General features: G+C 41.6%; 1 protein-coding gene across 1 annotated transcript; it reads right to left on the reverse strand.

The window, feature by feature from the left end:
* Positions 1-17,970: 17,970 nt before the first annotated feature.
* fzd9b (frizzled class receptor 9b) lies at positions 17,971-22,607 on the reverse strand. The gene has a single exon (XM_084064242.1). The coding sequence runs from the start codon at positions 22,109-22,111 to the stop codon at positions 20,351-20,353; it is 1,761 nt and encodes a 586-aa protein (XP_083920368.1). The 5' UTR covers positions 22,112-22,607; the 3' UTR covers positions 17,971-20,350.
* Positions 22,608-24,275: the final 1,668 nt, after the last annotated feature.

Raw genomic sequence — 24,275 nt, forward strand, 5'->3', positions numbered from 1 at the left:
ATATTAACGATTTGTTTAAAACGTCAAGATTCTTCTGATATTTGTGGGACTTAAACCCAGGACCTTTTGGACATGCAGAAAGAGTCTTTTCACAGTGAGCTATTGTGGTGACTGCTAGAACAGCCAAATAGAATACATTGATCACAAAAAAGACAGAGGATTTTTTCCATAAACATTGAAACATCTAAGCTAAATCATTTTAACTGCATATTTTGATGTGTCTTTATTTTCACACAATGTCAGGATTAAGAATCAAACTCACAACCTTCTGTTTCTCAAGCAGGCTTTTAATCCAGTGGGCCACTGTGCCATGCCTAAATTTGAAGGCCAAATAAATAATGACAGAAAAGCCAAAGGCTTGTTTCCATTGGGGTTCATTAACATTGAAACATCTAGACAAGTAACAGCACAGCAAACCATAGACAAAGTAATATGCTGTAAAGTTCTTTTTTCTTTTCTTTTTTTAAAGTACTGTTGTGTGTTGTTCTACAAACAGGAATGAAGACCTTTCATAGCAAGGCAGCTGGTAGCACAGTGGGTAAAGTCAATGCCAATGCTGCCAACATGTTCCAGAGATTGTGGGTTCAAGCCCACTCGCTCTTTACCCCGAAAAACTTCCTTTAAACTTTTTTTTTGGTCCCTAACATTCATCGAGCTCTGGACTTAGTAAATTTATTGGTAGCACTTTACAATAATGACCCGTTATAAAGCATTTATAAACGTTTATAAGTAGTTTGTAGACTATTAACAAATCATTAACAACCTGTTTGTTGACATTCGTAAATGATTACTAAAACCTTTATAACTACAGTTACAAATCATTTATAAAGTATTAGTAAGTAGTGAACTATTCATGAATAAGCCATTTATATACATCTGTAAAAGATTATTAAATCATTTGTAACGACCCTTTCTAAAGCATCTATAAACGTTTATAAGCAGTTTGTAGACTATTAACAAATCATTAACAACCTGTTTATTGACATTCGTAAATGATTACTAAAACCTTTATAACTACGGTTACAAATCATCTATAAAGGTATTTTATGACTATTCATGAATAAGACATGTATAATACATCTGTAAATGATTATTAAATCATTTGTAACTGATGTTACATAATATATACAAGCTATTGGTAGCTTGTTCATGTTTAACATATGCTTTGTTGAACATTCCTAAAGTATCTATAAATCCTTAATACATGTTATTATGTGCCCTATAGTAAAGTGAAGACAGTTCATCATTTACAACTGTCTGTTAATGTGTTTGTTCATGTTTAACATGCTTTGTAAAACATTCCTAAAATATCTAAGACTATGCATTATTATACTCTACCAGGAAGGTTGTACTTGTCAGCCATCTGTTAGCTCAATGGGTTGAGACGCAGTATTCATGATCCAGAGGCCATGAGTTCAAATCCCATTGATGTCTTTCCTATGATTCTATCCTTTGCAGACTGGCTTCCAGATGATCAACTGAAAACTACCAGGAAGGCTTTACTTGTCAGCCATCTGTTAGCTCAATGGGTTGAGACGCAGTATTCATGATCCAGAGGCCATGAGTTCAAATCCCATTGATGTCTTTCCTATGATTCTTTCCTTTGCAGACTGGCTTCCAGAAGATCAACTGAAAACTACCAGGAAGGCTGTACTTGTCAGCCATCTGTTAGCTCAATGGGTTGAGACGCAGTATACATGATCCAGAGGCCATGAGTTCAAATCCCACTGGTGTCTTTACTGTGATGCTTTCCTTTGCAGACTAACTTCTAGAAAAACAAGTTAAAACCACCAGGAAACCTGTAACTCTTAGCTCAACTGGTAGAGCGTCTGTCCAATAACATGACTTGACTTGACTTGAGTGGGTTCGATTCCCACTTGAGTCAAGTGTCCCCGGTAACTTGAGGCTACGGATAAATTGAATGATATCCTTAGTGATGCTTCCCTTTGCAGACTAACTTCTAGAAAAACAAGTTAAAACCACCAGGAAACCTGTAACTCTCAGCCAACAGCTTAGCTCAACTGGTAGAGCGTCTGTCCAATAACATGACTTGACCTGACTTGAGTGGGTTAGATTCCCGGATAAATTGACTGATATCCTTAGTGATGCTTCCCTTTGCAGACTAACTTCTAGAAAACAAGTTAAAACCACCAGGAAACCTGTAACTCTCAGCCAACAGCATAGCTCGACTGGTAGAGCGTCTGTCCAATAACATGACTTGACTTGACTTGAGTGGGTTCGATTCCCACTAGAGTCAAGTGTCCCAGGTAACTTGGGGCAACGGATAAATTGACTGATATCCGTAGAATAACTTGTAGGAGTGTGCTGGTTCAAATCCAGTACAACCCAGGACCGAGCGGTCCTGGGTTCGATTCCCACTAACGTCAAGTCCCCGGTAAATTGGGGCAGCGGATAAATTGACTGATATCCGTAGAATAACTTGTAGGAGTGTCCTGGTTCAAATCCAGTCACCACCTTAGTAACTGAAACCGAATCTGGCCAATTCGGTCTCAGTTACTGAGATAGATAGAGGGTGTGTAGAGTAGGCGGAGTAGAGTAGTGAGTTGATAAGGGGTAGAGTAAAGAGGGAATATAGTCGGGGAGTAGGAGTAGGGCCCAGAGTAGGGGGAGGAGTAGGAATAGGAGGAGGAGTAGGACCTAGAGTAGGGCCCTACTCCTCCCCCTACTCTGAGCCCTACCCCTACTCCTCCCCCTACTCTGGGCCCTACTCCTACTCCTCCCCCTACTCTGGGCCCTACTCCCCCCCCTATTCCTACTCCTCCCCCTACTCTGGGCCCTTCTGGGACCTACTCCTACTCCTCCCCCTACTCCCCGACTATATTCCCTCTTTACTCTACTCACTACTCTACTCCGCCTACTCTACACACCCTCTATCTATCTCAGTAACTGAGACCGAATTGGCCAGATTCGGTTTCAGTTACTAAGGTGGTGACTGGATTTGAACCAGGACACTCCTACAAGTTATTCTACGGATATCAGTCAATTTATCCGCTGCTCCAATTTACCGGGGACTTGACGTTAGTGGGAATCAAACCCAGGACCGCTCGGTCCTGGGTTGAACTGGATTTGAACCAGCACACTCCTACAAGTTATTCTACGGATATCAGTCAATTTATCCGTTGCCCCAAGTTACCGGGGACACTTGCCTCGAGTGGGAATCGAACCCACTCAAGTCAAGTCAAGTCATGTTATTGGACAGACGCTCTACCAGTTGAGCTATGCTGTTGGCTGAGAGTTAAAGGTTTCCTGGTGGTTTTAACTTGTTTTTCTAGAAGTTATTCTGCAAAGGGAAGCATCACGAAGAATATCAGTCAATTTATCCGTTGCCCCAAGTTACCGGGGACACATGACTCGGAGTGGGAATCAAACTCACTCAAGGAAAGAATCATAGGAAAGACATCAATGGGATTTGAACTCATGGCCTCTGGATCATGAATACTGCGTCTCAACCCATTGAGCTAACAGATGACTGACAAGTACAGCCTTCCTAGTAGTTTTCAGTTGATCTTCTGGAAGCCAGTCTGCAAAGGAAAGAATCATAGGAAAGACATCAATGGGATTTGAACTCATGGCCTCTGGATCATGAATACTGCGTCTCAACCCATTGAGCTAACAGTTGGATGACAAATATAGCCTTCCTGGTAGTTTTCAGTTGATCTTCTGGAAGCCAGTTTGCAAAGGAAAGAATCATAGGAATGACATCAGTGGGATTTGAACTCATGGCCTCTGAATCATGAATACTGCGTCTCAACCCATTGAGCTAACAGATGGCTGACAAGTACAGCCTTCCTGGTAGAGTATAATAATGCATAGTCTTAGATATTTTAGGAATGTTTTACAAAGCATGTTAAACATGAACAAACACATTAACAGACAGTTGTAAATGATGAACTGTCTTCACTTTACTATAGGGCACATAATAACATGTATTAAGGATGTATAGATACTTTAGGAATGTTTAACAAAGCATATGTTAAACATGAACAAGCTACCAATAGCTTGTATATATTATGTAACATCAGTTACAAATGATTTAATAATCATTTACGGATGTATTATACATGTCTTATTCATGAATAGTCATAAAATACCTTTATAGATGATTTGTAACCGTAGTTATAAAGGTTTTAGTAATCATTTACAAATGTCAATAAACAGGTTGTTAATGATTTGTTAATAGTCTACAAACTGCTTATAAACGTTTATAGATGCTTTAAAATGGGTCGTTACAAATGGTTTAATAATCTTTTACAGATGTATATAAATGGCTTATTCATGAATAGTTCACTACTTACTAATACTTTATAAATGATTTGTAACTGTAGTTGTAAAGGTTTTAGTAATCATTTACGAATGTCAACAAACAGGTTGTTAATGATTTGTTAATAGTCTACAAACTACTTATAAACGTTTATAAATGCTTTATAACGGGTCATTATTGTAAAGTGCTACCAATTTATTTTTTCACCATTTACCGAAACGAAAGTTGGTCACTACCGAAACGAAAGTTAAATCCCCCAAAACCTGTTAGGAGTACGTTTCAGGCAATTTAGAGTTGATTGGTAATTTTCGTTTCGGTAAAATTTATTTTACCGAAACGAAAGTTAAATCCGAAAAAATCACTTAGTGTGGAGGCCAAAATCGTCCCCCCAAAAACCTGTTAGGAGTACGTTTCAGGCAATTTAGAGTTGATTGGTAGTACTTTGTAGTGACTTTTTTTGGTCCCTAACATTCATCGAGCTCTGGACTTAGTACATTTATTTTTTCACCATTGTGTCACTACCGAAACGAAAGTTTGTCACTACCGAAACGAAAGTGAAATCCGAAAAATTCACTAAGTGTGGAGGCCAAAATCGTCCCCCAAAAACCTGTTAGGAGTACGTTTCAGGCAATTTAGAGTTGATTGGTAGTACTTTGTAGTGACTTTTTTTGGTCGCTAACATTCATCGAGCTCTGGACTTAGTAAATTTATTTTTTCACCATTGTGTCACTACCGAAACGAATGTTTATCAATACCGAACCGAAAGTTAAATCCGAAAAAATCACCAAGTGTGGAGGCCAAAATCGTCCCCCCAAAAACCTGTTAGGAGTAAGTTTCAGGCAATTTAGAGTTGATTGGTAGTACTTTGTAGTGACAATGTTTTTGGTCCCTAACATTCATCGAGCTCTGGACTTAGTACATTTCACCACTGTGTCACTACCAAAACGAAAGTTGGTCACTACCGAAACGAAAGTTAAATCCGAAAAGTGTGGAGGCCAAAATCTTCGACCCAAAAACCTGTTAGGAGTACGTTTCAGGCAATTTAGAGTTGATTGGTAATTTTCGTTTCGGTAAAATTTATTTTACCGAAACGAAAGTTAAATCCGAAAAAATCACTAAGTTTGGAGGCCAAAATCGTCCCCCAAAAAAACTGTTAGGAGTGCGTTTCAGGCTTTTTTTATAGTTGATTGGTAATTTTCGTTTCGGTAAAATTTATTTTACCGAAAAAATCCGGAAAAAATCCGGGAAAAAAATTACCAAGTCCAGAGCTCGATGAATGTTAGGGACCAAAAAAAAAGTCACTACCAATCAACTTTAAATTGCCTGAAACGTACTCCTAACAGGTTTTTGGGGGAACCATTTTTTTTTTCGTCTCGATAGTAACACCATTGTGTCACTACCGAAACGGAAAAAAAATTACTAAGTCCAGAGCTCGATGAATGTTAGGGACCAAAAAAAAAGTCACTACCAATCAACTTTAAATTGCCTGAAACGTACTCCTAACAGGTTTTTGGGGGAACAATTTTTTTTTCGTTTCGGTAGTGACACCATTGTGTCACTACCGAAACAGAAACAAAATTACTAAGTCCAGAGCTCGATGAATGTTAGGGACCAAAAAAAAAGTCACTACCAATCAACTTTAAATTGCCTGAAACGTACTCCTAACAGGTTTTTGGGGGAACATTTTTTTTTTCGTTTCGGTAGTGACACCATTGTGTCACTACCGAAACGGGAAAAAAATGACTAAGTCCAGAGCTCGATGAATGTTAGGGACCAAAAAAAAAGTCACTACCAATCAACTTCAAATTGCCTGAAACGTACTCCTATAAGGTTTTTGGGGGAACAATTTTTTTTTCGTTTCGGTAGTGACACCATTGTGTCACTACCGAAACGGAAAAACAATTACTAAGTCCAGAGCTCGATGAATGTTAGGGACCAAAAAAAAAGTCACTACCAATCAACTTTAAATTGCCTGAAACGTACTCCTAACGGGTTTTTGGGGGAACATTTTTTTTTTCGTTTCGGTAGTGACACCATTGTGTCACTACCGAAACGGGAAAAAAATTACTAAGTCCAGAGCTCGATGAATGTTAGGGACCAAAAAAAAAGTCACTACCAATCAACTTTAAATTGCCTGAAACGTACTCCTAACAGGTTTTTGGGGGAACATTTTTTTTCCCGTTTCGGTAGTGACACCATTGTGTCACTACCGAAACGGAAAAAAAATTACTAAGTCCAGAGCTCGATGAATGTTAGGGACCAAAAAAAAAGTCACTACCAATCAACTTTAAATTGCCTGAAACGTACTCCTAACAGGTTTTTGGGGGAACAATTTTTTTCCCGTTTCGGTAGTGACACCATTGTGTCACTACCGAAACGGAAAAAAAATGACTAAGTCCAGAGCTCGATGAATGTTAGGGACCAAAAAAAAAGTCACTACCAATCAACTTTAAATTGCCTGAAACGTACTCCTAACAGGTTTTTGGGGGAACCATTTTTTTTTTCGTCTCGATAGTAACACCATTGTGTCACTACCGAAACGGGAAAAAAATTACTAAGTCCAGAGCTCGATGAATGTTAGGGACCAAAAAAAAAGTCACTACCAATCAACTTTAAATTGCCTGAAACGTACTCCTAACAGGTTTTTGGGGGAACAATTTTTTTTTCGTTTCGGTAGTGACACCATTGTGTCACTACCGAAACAGAAACAAAATTACTAAGTCCAGAGCTCGATGAATGTTAGGGACCAAAAAAAAAGTCACTACCAATCAACTTTAAATTGCCTGAAACGTACTCCTAACAGGTTTTTGGGGGAACATTTTTTTTTTCGTTTCGGTAGTGACACCATTGTGTCACTACCGAAACGGGAAAAAAATGACTAAGTCCAGAGCTCGATGAATGTTAGGGACCAAAAAAAAAGTCACTACCAATCAACTTCAAATTGCCTGAAACGTACTCCTATAAGGTTTTTGGGGGAACAATTTTTTTTTCGTTTCGGTAGTGACACCATTGTGTCACTACCGAAACGGAAAAACAATTACTAAGTCCAGAGCTCGATGAATGTTAGGGACCAAAAAAAAAGTCACTACCAATCAACTTTAAATTGCCTGAAACGTACTCCTAACGGGTTTTTGGGGGAACAATTTTTTTTTCGTTTCGGTAGTGACACCATTGTGTCACTACCGAAACAGAAACAAAATTACTAAGTCCAGAGCTCGATGAATGTTAGGGACCAAAAAAAAAGTCACTACCAATCAACTTTAAATTGCCTGAAACGTACTCCTAACAGGTTTTTGGGGGAACATTTTTTTTTTCGTTTCGGTAGTGACACCATTGTGTCACTACCGAAACGGGAAAAAAATGACTAAGTCCAGAGCTCGATGAATGTTAGGGACCAAAAAAAAAGTCACTACCAATCAACTTCAAATTGCCTGAAACGTACTCCTATAAGGTTTTTGGGGGAACAATTTTTTTTTCGTTTCGGTAGTGACACCATTGTGTCACTACCGAAACGGAAAAACAATTACTAAGTCCAGAGCTCGATGAATGTTAGGGACCAAAAAAAAAGTCACTACCAATCAACTTTAAATTGCCTGAAACGTACTCCTAACGGGTTTTTGGGGGAACAATTTTTTTTTCGTTTCGGTAGTGACACCATTGTGTCACTACCGAAACGGGAAAAAAATTACTAAGTCCAGAGCTCGATGAATGTTAGGGACCAAAAAAAAAGTCACTACCAATCAACTTTAAATTGCCTGAAACGTACTCCTAACAGGTTTTTGGGGGAACATTTTTTTTTCCGTTTCGGTAGTGACACCATTGTGTCACTACCGAAACGGAAAAAAAATTACTAAGTCCAGAGCTCGATGAATGTTAGGGACCAAAAAAAAAGTCACTACCAATCAACTTTAAATTGCCTGAAACGTACTCCTAACAGGTTTTTGGGGGAACAATTTTTTTTCCGTTTCGGTAGTGACACCATTGTGTCACTACCGAAACGGAAAAAAAATGACTAAGTCCAGAGCTCGATGAATGTTAGGGACCAAAAAAAAAGTCACTACCAATCATCTTTAAATTGCCTGAAACGTACTCCTAACAGGTTTTTGGGGGAACATTTTTTTTTTCTTTTCGGTAGTGACACCATTGTGTCACTACCGAAACGGAAAAAAAATTACTAAGTCCAGAGCTCGATGAATGTTAGGGACCAAAAAAAAAGTCACTACCAATCAACTTTAAATTGCCTGAAACGTACTCCTAAAAGGTTTTTGGGGCAACAATTTTTTTTTCGTTTCGGTAGTGACACCATTGTGTCACTACCGAAACGGAAACAAAATTACTAAGTCCAGAGCTCGATGAATGTTAGGGACCAAAAAAAAAGTCACTACCAATCAACTCTAAATTGCCTTAAACGTACTCCTAACAGGTTTTTGGGGGGACGATTTTGGCCTCCACACGGATTTAACTTTCGTTTCGGTAGTGACCGACTTTCGTTTCGGTAGTGACACAATGGTGAAATGTATTAAGTCCAGAGCTCGATGAATGTTAGGGACCAAAAAAATCGTCCCCCCAAAAACCTGTTAGGAGTACGTTTCAGGCAATTTAGAGTTGATTGGTAGTACTTTGTAGTGACGATTGTTTTGGTCCCTTACATTCATCGAGCTCTGGACTTAGTACATTTCACCACTGTGTCACTACCGAAACGAAAGTTGGTCACTACCGAAACGAAAGTTAAATCCGAAAAAATCACTATAGTGTGGAGGCCAAAATCGTCCCCCCAAAAACCTGTTAGGAGTACGTTTCAGGCAATTTAGAGTTGATTGGTAGTACTTTGTAGTGACGATTTTTTTTGTCCCTAACATTCATCGAGCTCTGGACTTAGTACATTTCAACATTGTGTCACTACCGAAACGAAAGTTGGTCACTACCGAAACGAAAGTTAAATCCGAAAAAATCACTAAGTGTGGAGGCCAAAATCGTCCCCCCAAAAACCTGTTAGGAGTACGTTTCAGGCAATTTAGAGTTGATTGGTAGTACTTTGTAGTGATGATTTTTTTGGTCCCTAACATTCATCGAGCTCTGGACTTAGTACATTTCACCACTGTGTCACTACCAAAACGAAAGTTGGTCACTACCGAAACGAAAGTTAAATCCGAAAAAATCACTAAGTGTGGAGGCCAAAATCGTCCCCCCAAAAACCTGTTAGGAGTACGTTTCAGGCAATTTAGAGTTGATTGGTAGTACTTTGTAGTGACGATTTTTTGGGTCCCTAACATTCATCGAGCTCTACATGGCTATAAACACATTATAAACACATATCGATGACATAATGTATCAAAGGCGCCGCTACCTTCACACAGGGTGTGATTTTTTTTTTATGTCTGGAGAATCTTTGACTTTTTGCGGAAAATATCGAAATATTAATAGCATTGATATGAAAAAGAAAATGTACTTTTGTATTTGTACTTTTGAATACTTAAGTATTTTTAAAAGCAAGTACTCCAAGTTGAATACTTTGTCCACTATTGAGTGTATATACTGTAGTACATGTGTCCCAAGAGAACTCACCTTATGCCGCAGTTGTTCTCAAATTGGGGTCCAGGGACCCCCTGGGGGCCTTTAAGGGGTTCCAAGGGGTCCCCAGTAAAATGTAAAACGGGAAGTGAGAGATATCAATAAAAACAACATTTGATCTACATATTTATACATAGTATATATATATCCGGTGCAGTAAGTACCTGAGGTAAGACATAAGGTGCGGTAAGTACCTGCAGGTAAGACATTCAGGCATGTCACTTTGGCCTTTTTGGGGATGGGCACAATGTTTGACATTTTGAAGCCTGTGGGGACCACAGCCTGGGAGAGGGAGAGGTTGAAGATGTCAGCAAAAACTCCTGCCAGCTGGTCTGCGCATGCTTTTAGGACACGGACTGGAATTCCATCAAGTCCCGCTGCCTTCTGGATGTTGACTAGTTTGAAGGCTGTGTGCATGTTGTCCTCCGAGATGGCGGGCTGGTCTCCTCTGCTGGTGCCATGGTTAAAAACAAATATCTCTTATCGGGGTCCCTGGCATAAAATCTTTTCAAATAGGGGTCTGCGGCCTAATACGTATCAATTTGGGGGTCCTTGATATGTAAATGGTTGAGATCCCCTGCCTTAAGCCACCTGTGTCCTTCAGTCAGTTATCCAGAGGACTTAAGTCAGTTGTTCTTGTTCTTCAAGCAAAATATGTACTTTCACATCTAAGACAAATTCTTAAAAACAAATAAATAAATAAAGTGTGTAAAGGACCCTCACTTTACCCAGTGGGGTGCCACATTTCATCAACATGCCCTCCTGCTGAGTTCCTTTATGCTCTTTCGGTGCTTAATTTCCCTGTTGGAAAGATGCTGATTGTTGATTAAGGGCAGAAACATCAGTATCATTAGTATCACAGAGCCAAAGGTTTCTCTCTGTGGTTCAGGGATGATGGGAATGGCGGTTCTGTCATCTCTGTCACCACTAATTTAATTCAGACGATGTGAAAGTAAGACATGTGAAAAAGTCGGAGAAGTGCAGATATGGGGGGGGGGGTTTAAAGACTGAATCAAAGAGTGAGAGTTGCGAGGGAGAAGATCCCTGCCAACCCAAGGGGATCGGTATAGTGGGGAGGCCGGGATACTCTCTCTCTCTCTGTCTCTCAGTACACAGACCCGTGGGGTGTGCCTTTGATAGTGGAGCGTGACATGAGCACATTTAGGATGGGGATGCAGCAACAGCATTGTGACAGGATAGGAGCCACGCATGCTCTGATCCCTCTCAGTAGGCCTACCTGACGCATTGTCTAATTGTGAAAATTCTTAGGTATTTTTTACTTTACTGGAGTATTTCCAATTTTCAATACTTTTGCTTCTACTCCACTATATGTCAGAGATAAATATTGTACTTTTACTCCACTACATAGAGAGTGTCTTAACACAGAGAGCCACCATGCCCCTTGTTTCATCACCTTGTGCTTTAAGTGTTATTATGGATGTTAGTATTCAGGTTTGAAGTGGAATGCAATTGAAAAATTGTTTGATGAAAACATGCAACTCCACTATTACACAAATAGACTTACCGTATCCTGTTATTTCAACATTGATTGATTGATGTACTTTATTTAGAAAGACATGAGAATGACAATTCACAATACAAGGTCTGCTAAGTAGGTATGCTATGTAGGTTAAGACTTAGACAGGGGGCATTTTCGAATTGCAGCCTCCTGAAGGTGTATCTTTAGGGTAGTTTTGAAAGTGAGTAGGGTTTTACACTCCTTTACTCCTTTTGGTAGGGTATTCCACATTTTTGATGAATAGCATGCGAACAAGTTAATTCCCTTTGTTGAGCCAAATCTGGGTTGAACATGATTCGTGGAGCTGCCTCTGGTGTTATGATTGTGGACATTAACGTTTTGGAAGGATTTTGACAAATACAGGGGGATCCCAATGTTGTGGTGTATCTTGAAGACCAGGCCCATAGCAAGTTGCTGTACTCTGTCCTCAACCCTAAGCCATCCAATACTAGCAAAATGAGCAGGGGTTAGATGGGTTTTGTGATTGAGGCCAAGAAGTTGCCTTACTAGTTTGTTTTGGGATGTTTGGAGCCTTGTTTTTAAGGCCTTGGAGGTGTTGTGATACCATGAGGAGCATGCATAATCGTAATAACCTTGTATGAGGGCCCCTGCAAGAATCTTCAGAGTATTCTTACTGACTAGACGTCCAATCCAATACAAAAAGCGTATTCTTTAGTTGACCTTTTTGATTACTCTTTCGGCGTTTTTGTTACCGGAGAGGTTTGCCTCCAAGATGTAACCCAGGTAGGTAATTTCCTCCTTTCTTGTGATAACATCATCACCCACTTTGATCGTGAAACTCTCAGCCTTGCTAAGGTTATAACTGGACCCAAAGAGGATGGATTCAGTTTTACCCAGGTGTAATGATAGTTTGTTGTCGGAGAGCCAGATACAGATCTTGTTGAGCTGAGAGTTTTCTCAACCTGCAGCCACATAAGACATCAAAGAATAAATACCATATTTATTTATTGAGGGTTCGAGGCCTATAAGGCTCGAAACCTCTTTTTGAGGGTTCGAGGCCTACTGTATAAGGCTTTGAAACTGTTGGCTTTCATTATTCTTCCGCTGTTTTTTCTGTCACGGCCTAACCGTGTGGTCACTTTTTACAAAACTCGGCAATATGGTAGAGGGCTATGCATCTCGGCCAAAGCCCGAAACTCAAAACCATTGACCAAAGGGTGGCGCTGTTGCAATCAATTGAAAAATGCCAACTTTGAACAGGTACAACTCATGCCCTGTTTGACCTACAGACATGAAACTTCGATACACACATGCGTCTCCTCATGCCTAACAACTTTCACACTCTGACTTTTGACCTCTGACCTCTGATCTCCCACCATTTTGAATTATATGAAAAACAGTAAAAATCTCCTCCTGGAATTTTTTAGCAATCTGCACGGAACTTTTTACACATGAGCTTTGGACCTATGCCGACAGATGTGTGCAGCTGGATTTTTTTCTAAGTTAAAATGTTAAGCTTTTATGAGCCAATGAATATTGCAGTTTTATGAAAATTATTCGTCTGGCCCTAACACATACATGCAGACTCACATTTGTTTGGAACTATACAGTAATGTAGATGGTCATTCCAAATATCACTGAAACCAATCTTACTCCAATTGGCCAAAGGGGGATGCTATAGCAATTTTTTGAAAATGCAAACTTTAAACAGGTAAAAGTCATGCCTTGTTTGGCCGACAGCCATGCAACTTGCTTACACATGTGCCTTGACTCATGAAGAACACATCTATCACTTTGACCAGTAAGCTCCGCCCTGAGATTTTCCGCCATATTTAGCAGTTGGCATTTTGACAGTATTTGTCAGTCAATTTTCTGACATATGTTCTTGTAGAAAAGAGTCATCCTAGTATGCAACACTCCCCCTGGCCTATTCCCATGGATTGGATCCACCCACCTCACCTGCTGTCACTCCCTCTCAATCCATAATCAGTCACAGCTGCCCTCACTCACTCCTCATTAGTGTGTGTGTGTGTGTCTCTCTCTCTCTCTCTCTCTCTCTCTCTCTCTCTCTCTCTCTCTCTCTCTCTCTCTCTCTCTCTCTCTCTCTCTCTCTCTCTCTCTCTCTCTCTCTCTCTGTCTGCCTCTCTCTCTCTCTCTCTCTCTCTCTCTCTCTCTCTCTCTCTCTCTGTCTGCCTCTCTTTCTCTTTGTAGTATTGTATAGAGGGTCACTCCATCACTGAAACCAATCTTACTCCAATCGGCCAAAGGAGGGCGCTATAGCAATCGTTTGAAAATCCAAACGTTTGGCCGACAGCCATGACACTTGCTTACACATGTGCCTTGATTCATGAGGAACACATCTGTCTCTTCAACCAGTAAGCTCCACCCTTAGATCTTCTGCCATTTTGAGCAGTTTGAAAGACACTTAAACCAGTTTTTCAGCCCTGAGTTTTGAGCAATTTATGTGAAACGTTCTACACACACTCTATGGACCATTATCTGAAAATCTCAGTTGAAGAGAAGTTTGTACGTAAAAAAATTAAGCCTTCATTAGCCAAATAATATTGTAAAGGGCATGGCTTCATTAAAAAAAGGAAGAAAAATCATCTTTATGTGCTCCTTTCTCACTGCTGTCTTAATTGCATGGGCTGCTTTGTCTCAAGTTCAATCTATTCTGTTTCTATGTCTTATTGTGCTATTGTTGCATATCGCTTTTTGTCTCTCATGCCTCGAACCCGTTTATTGCTGCTTGAAGCTATATTGTTTTATTATATTTAAAAGAATAGTCAAACAGTGTTTCAAATCTAGATTTTTCAAAAAGTTTCAAAACTTGGTGTGTGTGTGTGTGTGTGTGTGTGTGTGTGTGTGTGTGTGTGTGTGTGTGTGTGTGTGTGTGTGTGTGTGTGTGTGTGTGTGTGTGTGTGTGTGTGTGTGTGTGTGTGTGTGTGTGTGTGTGTGTGCATGCCTATGTGTGTTTGTGCATACGTGTGTGTGTTTGTGCGTGCGTGCACATGTGGGAGGTCTATAGTGTCAGATGTAAGAGAGGGGGTCAAATCCTTTTGGGGGAGAACCACTGGTTTAGTGGATGTTGTGATTTTCTCTTGCCCTGTAGTTAGCAGGACCAGGGACAACCCCAGAGGGGTGTTAATAGAGATGAGGTCTAGAGAAGGGGACTGGGCTGCACTCATGTCCTAGCCCACTCCCTTTCTTTAGGGGCTTTCTAAAGGCAGGCCTTGCATGGTTTGTGTGCTTTATCGATGCTGTTTTCAGATCCCCCCCATATCCTTTGTAGCTCCTGCTCCCTCTCTCTTTCTCTGGGGAGAGACTCTTTGGTACAAGAGATTAGAGCAGGCGCTGCCTAGCAACTGAATAAAAATGGCAGCTACAAAAAGGGGCACTCTCATTCTCCAATGTCTGACCTACATAATCCCAGGCCTCTGATCGTGCAACACAACAACATGATGAAAGGCCTGCCGTGATTTAACCCTCAGACAAATACTTGCCATTGCTGACCTCTGCCTCAAAGACCAATCTTGCCTGCCGCCAAACACCAAAGGGTGACTTTTTGAAATCTTGACGGTGTTCTAATTGGAAGGGAAGGGGAGGCTGCACACGCCAGTGGAAATGAGATGAATGTATTTGAGGAGATGGTAGCAGAGTGGCAAAAGCGATTAACATTGATCACAGCAATGCTGTATGCTTCAGAGAGAGATGGAGAGGGGGAGAGAGAGAGAGAGAGAGAGAGAGAGAGAGAGAGAGAGAGAGAGAGAGAGCACTCGCTCTGTTCTCCTGATTCATCTCTAACTTCAGCCACAGGCCCACAGGCAGAGAGTGCAGGCATGAGTACAGAGGGATAGGAGGCTTTACTTCTCTGTCTTGCACTTATTGATCAAAGGAAATAGAGAAAAAATAAACTCACACACACTAGAAAAGATACAGGAAAAGACTCAAAACTTTTTGTGGGGAAACTTCCTTCAAATTACTGCTTTTAACAGCCTTCTTGTCTTTTTCCATGTCATTATATTACGGTGCATAGAAATGCTATGACTTCCAATTGTAGCCAGTTTGCAGTTAACTTTTGTTCATCCTTGATAATGTCTTCTTATTCTTCTACTTAGTGCATTACACTGTATTTTGTAGTCTGTACTCTCTGATCTTAGGAATACAATTATTATGAATTAATAAGAATGATTTCATACAGTGCAGGTTTTCATCTGCTTATGTGAAAGTAATCCTACAATATATAGGCTATTTTGTGATAACACATAATGTGCATAATATGCTGCCTTATTCAACTTTCATGATTTATTCGAAGACATTCTTGATAATAGCATCAACACAATTCCTAACATTTAATTATGCCATGAGTTCAACCTTTAGTTCTGCCCTCTTCAATGTACTCAACCTATAGTCTTTTCATGATAGATGATGGATTTGCTATTGCGCTATGCATTTTAGCTTGCCCCTTTTTCCTTACTTCAGTTACATCAGTTGAAATTCAGGCCATTGGCATGCATGTTTGAACCTTTTTTAGATTGAGATGAAAGGAAAAAGACAACAGATGCTGATTGAGACTGAAGATCTACACGCCCCTGAGCACACTTCAAATGGGCTTACAGCTGACACCATGTCCAGAGAATCACCAGGGAATTTGATATTTAGAACTTTGCACCTGTACCATACGAGCCTTTATAAATATCTTGCTAATAAATGATATATATATATATGATGTATAATGATTTTTCAAATAATGAATAATATCCAATTCTTTAACAGCATTGTGGAGAGTTATCAGAACAACATGAGAAAATGTATGTTTTAACAAGGTTTGGGGTTAGTGTGTTAAAGGATAAGTTTGTGTCAATGTGTGCGTGCGTCCGTGTGTGTGTTGAGTTTTCTGCACGCACACACAAGTGTGTGTGTGTGTGTGTGTGTGTGTGTGTGTGTGTGTGTGTGTGTGTGTGTGTGTGCGCGTGCGTGCGTGCGTGCGTGCGTGACTGGAGAGACAGTAGTGGCAGACTAGGGGCCCCTGTGGGAGGCTGGTTACGAGGGGTGGTGAGCTGTGTGTGAACTCTGGTGCTCTCTCACTACTGCATTTTCATGGAAAGCATCTCTTTGGGGGCCTGCAGGTTTTCAATGCGCTCATTTACACATCAAAACAACCCAGGAAAGGGATAGTGCTGAGGGGCTGGGAGTGTGGAAGGAGGGAGGGCAGGGTAATGAAGGATGCTTTCTTTTCTCTTTTTTCCCCCCAAGGGGTGGGCAGGTCTTTTTAGGGCTAGGAGGGAGGGGCCTTGATGCTGTAACGATCGCCTTTAATCATACCCGTGACCAGATGGAGGGGACCTCTACTCCCATTGGCAGACAAAACATCATGTCCGCAGCACACAGAGGTTAGCCGCTGAGTCTTTGACAATGAGCTCTACCTCCCCTTTCTTTGAAAATGAATCATACGATTCCTGACTAAAAGAGACGTGCTCCATGTTTCTCCAGTGTCAGTAAATCATGACTCACGGTCAATCCTATATCTGTATTCCTCTACCAACAGACTGAGGAATTTAAGAGAAAAATGTTCACTTTTCAGGGAGTCGGGCCTTTCTGGCTCAGACAGAGTAACTAGCTGCTCAGGGCCACTGCCTCTGACACCATTTAACCTCCTGAGCCAGAAGAAAACAAAAAAACAGTGCAGAGCACCGCCAAGCTAAACCTTCAGAGCAAAACCAGGCTTACTTTACTCCTGAAATTGGGCATTACTGGAAGATGGGGTGGGGTCTTTAGGACAGCCCCTGCCCTGGTTGACTGGCACAAGTCCAGGTACGCAGACCTCAGGTGTGTGCACAGGGAAGGTGTTCCCGGCACCGGCAGCATTCATAAGTCTGGCGCCCAAGGAACCACAGTTCAAACACATTTTGTTTTTGGAATGAACCTCCCCCTGTGCGTCTATCTAAAATATATATTGTGTGGCTTTTCTTTTCCTCCCTGAAGACAAGGCAAGCACACTAAGCTAAAAATAGCTGCCGATGCACTGAAATGTAATGTCGGAATTCATATTGCGGAACAAGAGAGCAAAGACATTTTTATGACAGCATCCTGTTGCTGCTATATCCAATCATGCCTGTTTACTTTCATAGTTTGTAGAACCTGTCCCGGAAAAAATATGTAATAAATCAAGCATTCAATTCTGTACTGGTGAATAAAAATGGAAAATGAAACAGAAACAGAGGACCAGAAAAGAAAAAAAAAAGTCTAGGGAAAAATGGAAAAAAAAAGAAAAAAAAGACTGCAGAAGAATGAGAGAACTTCCCTCTCTACCGTTCTGTACTTAAAGCTAACGTTGTTAGCTTGAAAATGAGCTATTAATGACAAGCAACTGCCATGCGGCCTAAACCCCTGTGCTGTTCTATGCTATCTAATCAGTGTGCTGCTAAGCGCAGGTGGGACATGCTGGTTTGTGTCTCACAGAGCAAGTGTTTTGCCTCTCTGGGTCATGTCACTGGAGTGTAAACTGGAGAGGAAGCACGCGCCCCCCGTTCAGGCAACCATGAACTGGAACATGTGGCTTAAACACCACCAGCCGAGTCCCTGGCTGCTTACACACACACTCCAAGGAAAACACTCATTTTTAATAGTTAAATGTGGCCCAGTGTGTCAGAGTCCAAGACTTGCCTGCTTGCCAAGCAATGCAGTGTCACAGTGAGGTAGGAAATGAAAACAAAAAGGATGGATGATGCTGGTATTTAACCCGCGTCTTGCTGTGAATAAATAAGCACTCAGTAAGATAACTCAATGAGATAACTCATGCGTTGCATTCTTCCACAAAGGACGGAAATTAAATGTAGTTAATTTACAACAGAGTAGTCTTCAATGTGGCCTGTGGTACCTGTAGAGTAAGTGAATGTTGAAATGTTTACAAGTTTACACATCCTTTAACTTTTTCTGGAACAGAATAGTGGTGGTGGTGGTGATGGGGCATTTGAAAAGTACATAAAACAGCAGCGTATTTAACCTTCTTGAAACCAGCAACAATTTTTAGACTTTAGCGGTGGTGGGTATGCATATGCTCGGTTAACACTGAAATAATTTCTGTCGCTTCCAGTGATGTCATGACATACACTACGAAAACAAGCTTCTGGTTATCACAGTTTTCCATGGCATCATTCACATATGGTGACACAGAACACAATTACACTGAGACATAATAAACAATCATGTTCGCTGTCAAACACAATCATTTCCAGCACATTTGATGTGAATTGACTTGCAATTGGCACGGACACTCAGATTGTTAAGGTGCTGTCTACGAACCATGTAATGTAGAATTTTGTTTGACCTTTTACTGGTCTAGAGTACACGTTATATGGTGGTTGTTTTACATAATTAAAAATAGACTTTTAAATAAAGTTAGCTACAAGACTTTCAGACTATCTTTTGACTTCAAGCAGTAGTTCTAAAGAAAATCTTAATATAATTATTTTTGTATGACTCAATGAATAAAAATGTATTACGTCTGCAGGGAGTTGTGGCTTTCTTTAAAGTATATTACTTTATACAATGACCGTATGAAGTTTATACAGTCATTAGCCATGCAAAACTGTTACTTAAAGATCTGCCCTAAAATAATCACTAAGAAATTATACAATTACGAACCAATTGACAAGTTTTAAGACGATATTTTCAAGCTGGAGCTGGATTTCTCTTAAACTACAGTACATTGAGCATAACTATCTTTCATGCAAATTACACATAAGTTAAACTTAACACTGTGAGTGAATACATGCAGTGGGGTTGAAATCCACTTCAAAATTCGTTCTTCTACATCAAAGTGCTGCATATTTGCATGGGGATCAAACAGAGCAGGGAAAGCAAACGGGCACAATAGTGATTTGAGGGAAGGATTAAAAACAGCCATTAATTAAATATACTATTCTGTGCACTGCTCCTGCATTTTAAAGATGATGATGCTAACATTAATACTTCCCAGGGTTTGTCATTGTCATGTCTATTCATCAACCAGTCTCTTTGAGGATTATTCTTGGGGACGCCTCAGGGACATCACATGCACTTGGAACACAACTCATTTGGCAGCGTTTCTCTGTACAAATGTGACAGTCCTGGTGTAGAATTGCAGAAAACTAGCAAAAACACGAAGACTGTGAAATGAATATTAACAACCTGTGACGATCAAAACCTTGGAATCCTAGTTTCAAAAATCTTTAAAAACATATTCAAATTTACAAATCAGAAAGGGCAATGTTATAGGTTATATTATCAAACAGCAATAACACCAGACAGTAATACAATTATTTGAACAAGAGTTCCTCAATTTATTATCCTCCAAAAGAGCAGAACCAGAGTTTTAATAAAGGCACTTAGCTTCCCTGGACCTTCAGTACTCGGCCTTTAGTGAATACATAAGTCTGAACAATCAATCTGGTAAGAGCCAAAGTAAACTTAAATTAAATATATTTACAATAAATAGAACATTTATACAGATTTATACAGTTACTCGTGCCACTTTCAGGGAGGAGAATAACGTCTCCTCAAAACACGTCCCATGCAAGTCATTTGTTTTCCCTTTCCATTTGCAAAGCTGGGCATGACAGAATACAACGTAACAGAAAACTATGGGTAACAATACTGAACATTTCCCTTTATGCACTGAATACTGTTTATGGATAGTTTCTCATCCCGACGCCTGTGCTTTGTCCCTAAGCAACAACAGAGTGGCAGCTGATAGTTCAGTTCAACAACTCCTCTTCTCAACATTGTAAAGTCTTTTTAGCAGCTCCTTAACACAGGGCATAGAGGTTTGTGTAATGTGTGTGTGTGTGTGTGTGTGTGTGTGTGTGTGTGTGTGTGTGTGTGTGTGTGTGTGTAAGTATGTGAGACGTGTGTGCATATTTCTTCACATGTGCGTGTCTTTGTCTGTTGCTGTGAACATGTGCACATGTGAAGAATGAGTGCCTACATGTGTATTGTGTATGTATGTACGTACGTGCATATGTGTGTGCACCCTCTCAGACATGTGTGGGGCTGTCTGTGTAGGGGTCTGTCTTGGCCATGTGCAGCACCACTGTGGGGGATTTGTAGTGGCAGTGTGTGCTGTTGCAGCTCACGCCGCTGCAGGGCTTCCTGCTACTAGTCCTGTCTGCCAGCTTCCTGCTGCACAGACCCTGCCAGGTCTGCAGGGTCTTGGAACTCCACACCCACACGCCGCTTGTAATGCCCACCACCAGCGACATGAAGATCTTCAGCATGAACACGGCCACCGTGGGCACGGACGCTGGCAGTGAGCAGTCGTCGTTCCTTCGGCCGGGAAACGACACGCACTTCTCCTCCAGCCCCCGGAACTTCCAGTAGTCCATGTTGAGCCTCTCGTAGAAGTAGCACACGATGACGCAGGTGGCAGGCACAGTGTAGAGGATGGAGTAGATGCCGATCTTCACCATGAGCTTTTCTAGTTTCTCTGTGTTGGTGCCCTCCGTCTTCATCACCTTGCGAATGTGGAACAGCGCCACAAAACCTGTGAGGATGAAGGAGGTGCCGATGATCAGGTAGCAGGACAGGGGGATGAGGACAAAGCCTGTAAGTGCTCCTGGGTCCATGCTGCCCACATAGCACAGTCCTGTCAGCTCATCCCCTGCCACCTTGCGCATGGTGAGGATGACAATGGTCTTCAGTGCTGGGATGCCCCATGCTGCCATGTGGAAGTAGTTGCTGTGGGCTTCAATGGCCTCGTGACCCCACTTCTTCCCAGCGGCTAGGAACCAGGTGAGGGTAAGAATGACCCACCATATAGAGGAGGCCATGCCGAAGTAGTAGAGAATGAGGAAGACGATAGTGCAGCCCGTCGATTCCAGCCCTTCCTGGATGATGTACAGCTCGCCGTTCTCGCGGTCACAGGCGATGTTCTCAGCCCCAGCCACCGAGCGAATGATGAAGGCCACAGAGTAGACGTTGTAGCACATGGACAGGAAGATGATGGGCCGCTCCGGGTACTGGAAGCGGTGGGGGTCCAGGAGGAAGGTGAGGACAGTGAAGGCAGTGGAGACGAAGCACAGTGTGGACCAAACCGTCATCCAAATGAAGGCAAAGTCCTTGTCGCTTCTGGACCAGAACACGTCCACAGCAGAGGAGCAGCGTGGCGCACATGTCCGACTCTTCTCCACATACTGAAATTTTTCGGGGTTTTCACAGGACCCAAGGCTGCTCCCCGAGCGCCCACTGCTGCTCCCCGGTTGTCTGGGCCTAGGTGGCACTGGAAGCATGCCCTCTCCCTTCTTGTTCTCCATTCTGGTGTCATTCTCCGGGGCTTCCATGCACAAAGCGTTTGGGTCATTTCTGGTCGGCAGCTTCGAACAGTCCAGTGAGTCAGGCCAGGTGTAGCTGAACTTCTCCATGATGGGGGAGCACTTCTGCCTGGCCTGTTCGCACATGGGTCTGCAGGCGGGGATGGATGTGGACACTTTGTCAGTACACATGGGAGCATACAGGGAGCAGAGGAAGAAACGGAGGTGCACATCACAGCCATACTCCACCAGCGGGGCGAACTCGTTCAACTTGATCGCAGCCTCCTTCTGGTTGTCATGGTCCATGAAGTTAGGCATCCTGGTCAAGTTGTAGCCGATGCCCTGGCACATGGGAATGACGATGGGCTCGCATTTAGCTGGTCTGCCTCGCTCCAAGTCATAGGAGCCTATCTCAAAGCTGGACGCAGAGATCACCAACAGGCACCACAAAAAAATCACCATCTTCAATGGGCAACCACCCACGCTCATTTTCAGTCATATGTCAGAAATAAAACGTGTATTTTAAAAGGACTGTCCCATGCAAAAAGAAAAACCCTGAATGGTTCGGGTCAACGATCCGCACTTATATCCCCATTGAAGGCAACCGGGTCCAAATTCGCGCCGTCCGTCCGTTCCGTTACAAAACTATGCCCGAAAGCAGCATTTAAATTACGCTTCGGTGTAGAATTGCTCAGATGATGGAAGAGCCTTTTTCCAAAAAGGAGACACACTCCGGCAAACGATATTAAACTGTTAGAATGTGTGTGACTCGAAAACTCCGAACAACAACGAAGAAAACGGATGAAAATAGACCATGTAGGCTACTACGGAGAGCGACAAGCGGGCTATAAGCGCAGTGACTCGGGGCTCAAACAACTGTGGGATCCGAGCAGCTGTTTGTAGTATTGGTGTAAACAGCGATCTTTAACTAGGTTAATAACTAGGCTCTTGGTCTTAACTATATGACCGCTCCTTCTTCCACGGCTTTCACAGGCTACACTGAACTTTCTCCTCTGGCTGTGGGGATTTCAGTGCAGCGTTGCCAGGTTGTGTGAGAGAAATAAGCAGCCAGGTCAGGTCTAGGAAAACAAGCCCAAAAGAAGCAAGTGGCCAGTGGATGTCAACCTTTTCAGGCCGCCGTGACCCCCCAAAATAATCATATTTCAACTGGGGACCCCCCCCCCCCCCCCCACCCCACCCCGATAAGTACTTGGAATGTAGGAGCTGAGGCAATCAATTTCCTTTGACTCGTTCTCATATTATTTGACAATTTGGTCAATGTTTGACCAGTTTTTATGGTAGCCTACAGTTTGTTAATTACTTTTGATGCAGTAATGTTTTTTCTTTCTTTCTTTCTTTCTTTCTTTTTTTTTTTTTTTTAGGTCTTAAGAGTCCCTAAATTGACATTTCACTGTCATCTGGGGACCCCTCCAAAAAATCATATGGGGACCCCCCTCCTCAGCCCCGGGGCCCCGACCCACAGGTTGAGAACCACTGAACTAGGCCACATGAACACTTTAAACCTAATGCATCGGCTATTTGAATAGCCGATCTACAAGCTCACAACGTGGCATCGCGTGTTGTGAGCTTGTAAATCTGCTATTTTCAAAAACTCTTGAAATAAAATGTGGAATAATTGGAAGACATTCTAACAACACGAATGCTCCTTGGGCACAAAACATTTATGAAAATATTTGAGAACCACTGGTTTAAACAATAATTAAAACATTTGGAAACTAACTAACCAATATTTACAAGCCACTTTACAGAAGAACTAGACCAAAGTCGCTTATAATAAGCGGACATGGCAACGCTAACTTCGACGAGAGGGGGTGGGCATTTACTGACGCTCATACCGTTTAGTGACGCTCATTCCACACAAGGAGAATTAGTTTTTTTGGGAGGTTGATCTACTCCTACCACACGTTTCAATTATAACTATTCTAAACAGAACATGAAACAAAGTGTAGCATCTCCGTTTATTATTTCCTTCTTTTTTTATTTTTTTTACCAAATAGTTTTAGACTAGTCTTCCATAATCTAGGGGGGGGGGGTCCCCATGTTGTCAGTGAAGTGACAATTTAAAGACTTTTAAGACTTTTTTAATACCTAAACCAAAAAAAAGAAAAAGACCATTACAGCATCAAAAGTAATCAACAAACTATACTAGAAGAACTGGTCAAACATTGGCCAACTTGTCAAATAATATAAGAAAGAGGCAAAAATTGAGAAAACAACTTTGACAATATTTATATGTGGAACTGAGTCAAACAAAATGTAATGCCTCAACTCCTACATTCCAAGTGCTTGTCAGGGTGGGGGCGGGGGGGGGGGGGGGGTCCCAGTTCAAATATGATTCTTTTGGGGAGTCACGTCCTGAAAAGGTTGAGAACCACTGCATTAGCCTACTACCCAAATATGTCCCACGGTTTAAGTGTAAACTAAGGGTTCAGTCAGTCCTTGACATTAGGTTACTGGTTATGTGAACCACTCAGAAGATGCAAGCACATTGTGGTTTTCTCTAGATCTGACAGGGGGTCGGCTATTTCTTTATTTCGTTAACAAGGGGTGGGTGCCTTAAATTATCACTTTAAAGAGAAACCAACATGTAGGCTACCCTACAACATTGTATTGATGATAAAGTGATGCAGAA

The sequence above is a fragment of the Gymnoscopelus microlampas genome (assembly GCF_963454915.1).
Source record: "Gymnoscopelus microlampas genome assembly, chromosome: 8".
NCBI classification, from domain to species: Eukaryota; Metazoa; Chordata; class Actinopteri; order Myctophiformes; family Myctophidae; genus Gymnoscopelus; species Gymnoscopelus microlampas.

Coding starts and splice junctions, on each gene's coding strand:
- fzd9b (XM_084064242.1), bottom strand. CDS start 22,111: ATGAGCGTGGGTGGTTGCCCATTGAAGATGGTGATTTTTTTGTGGTGC.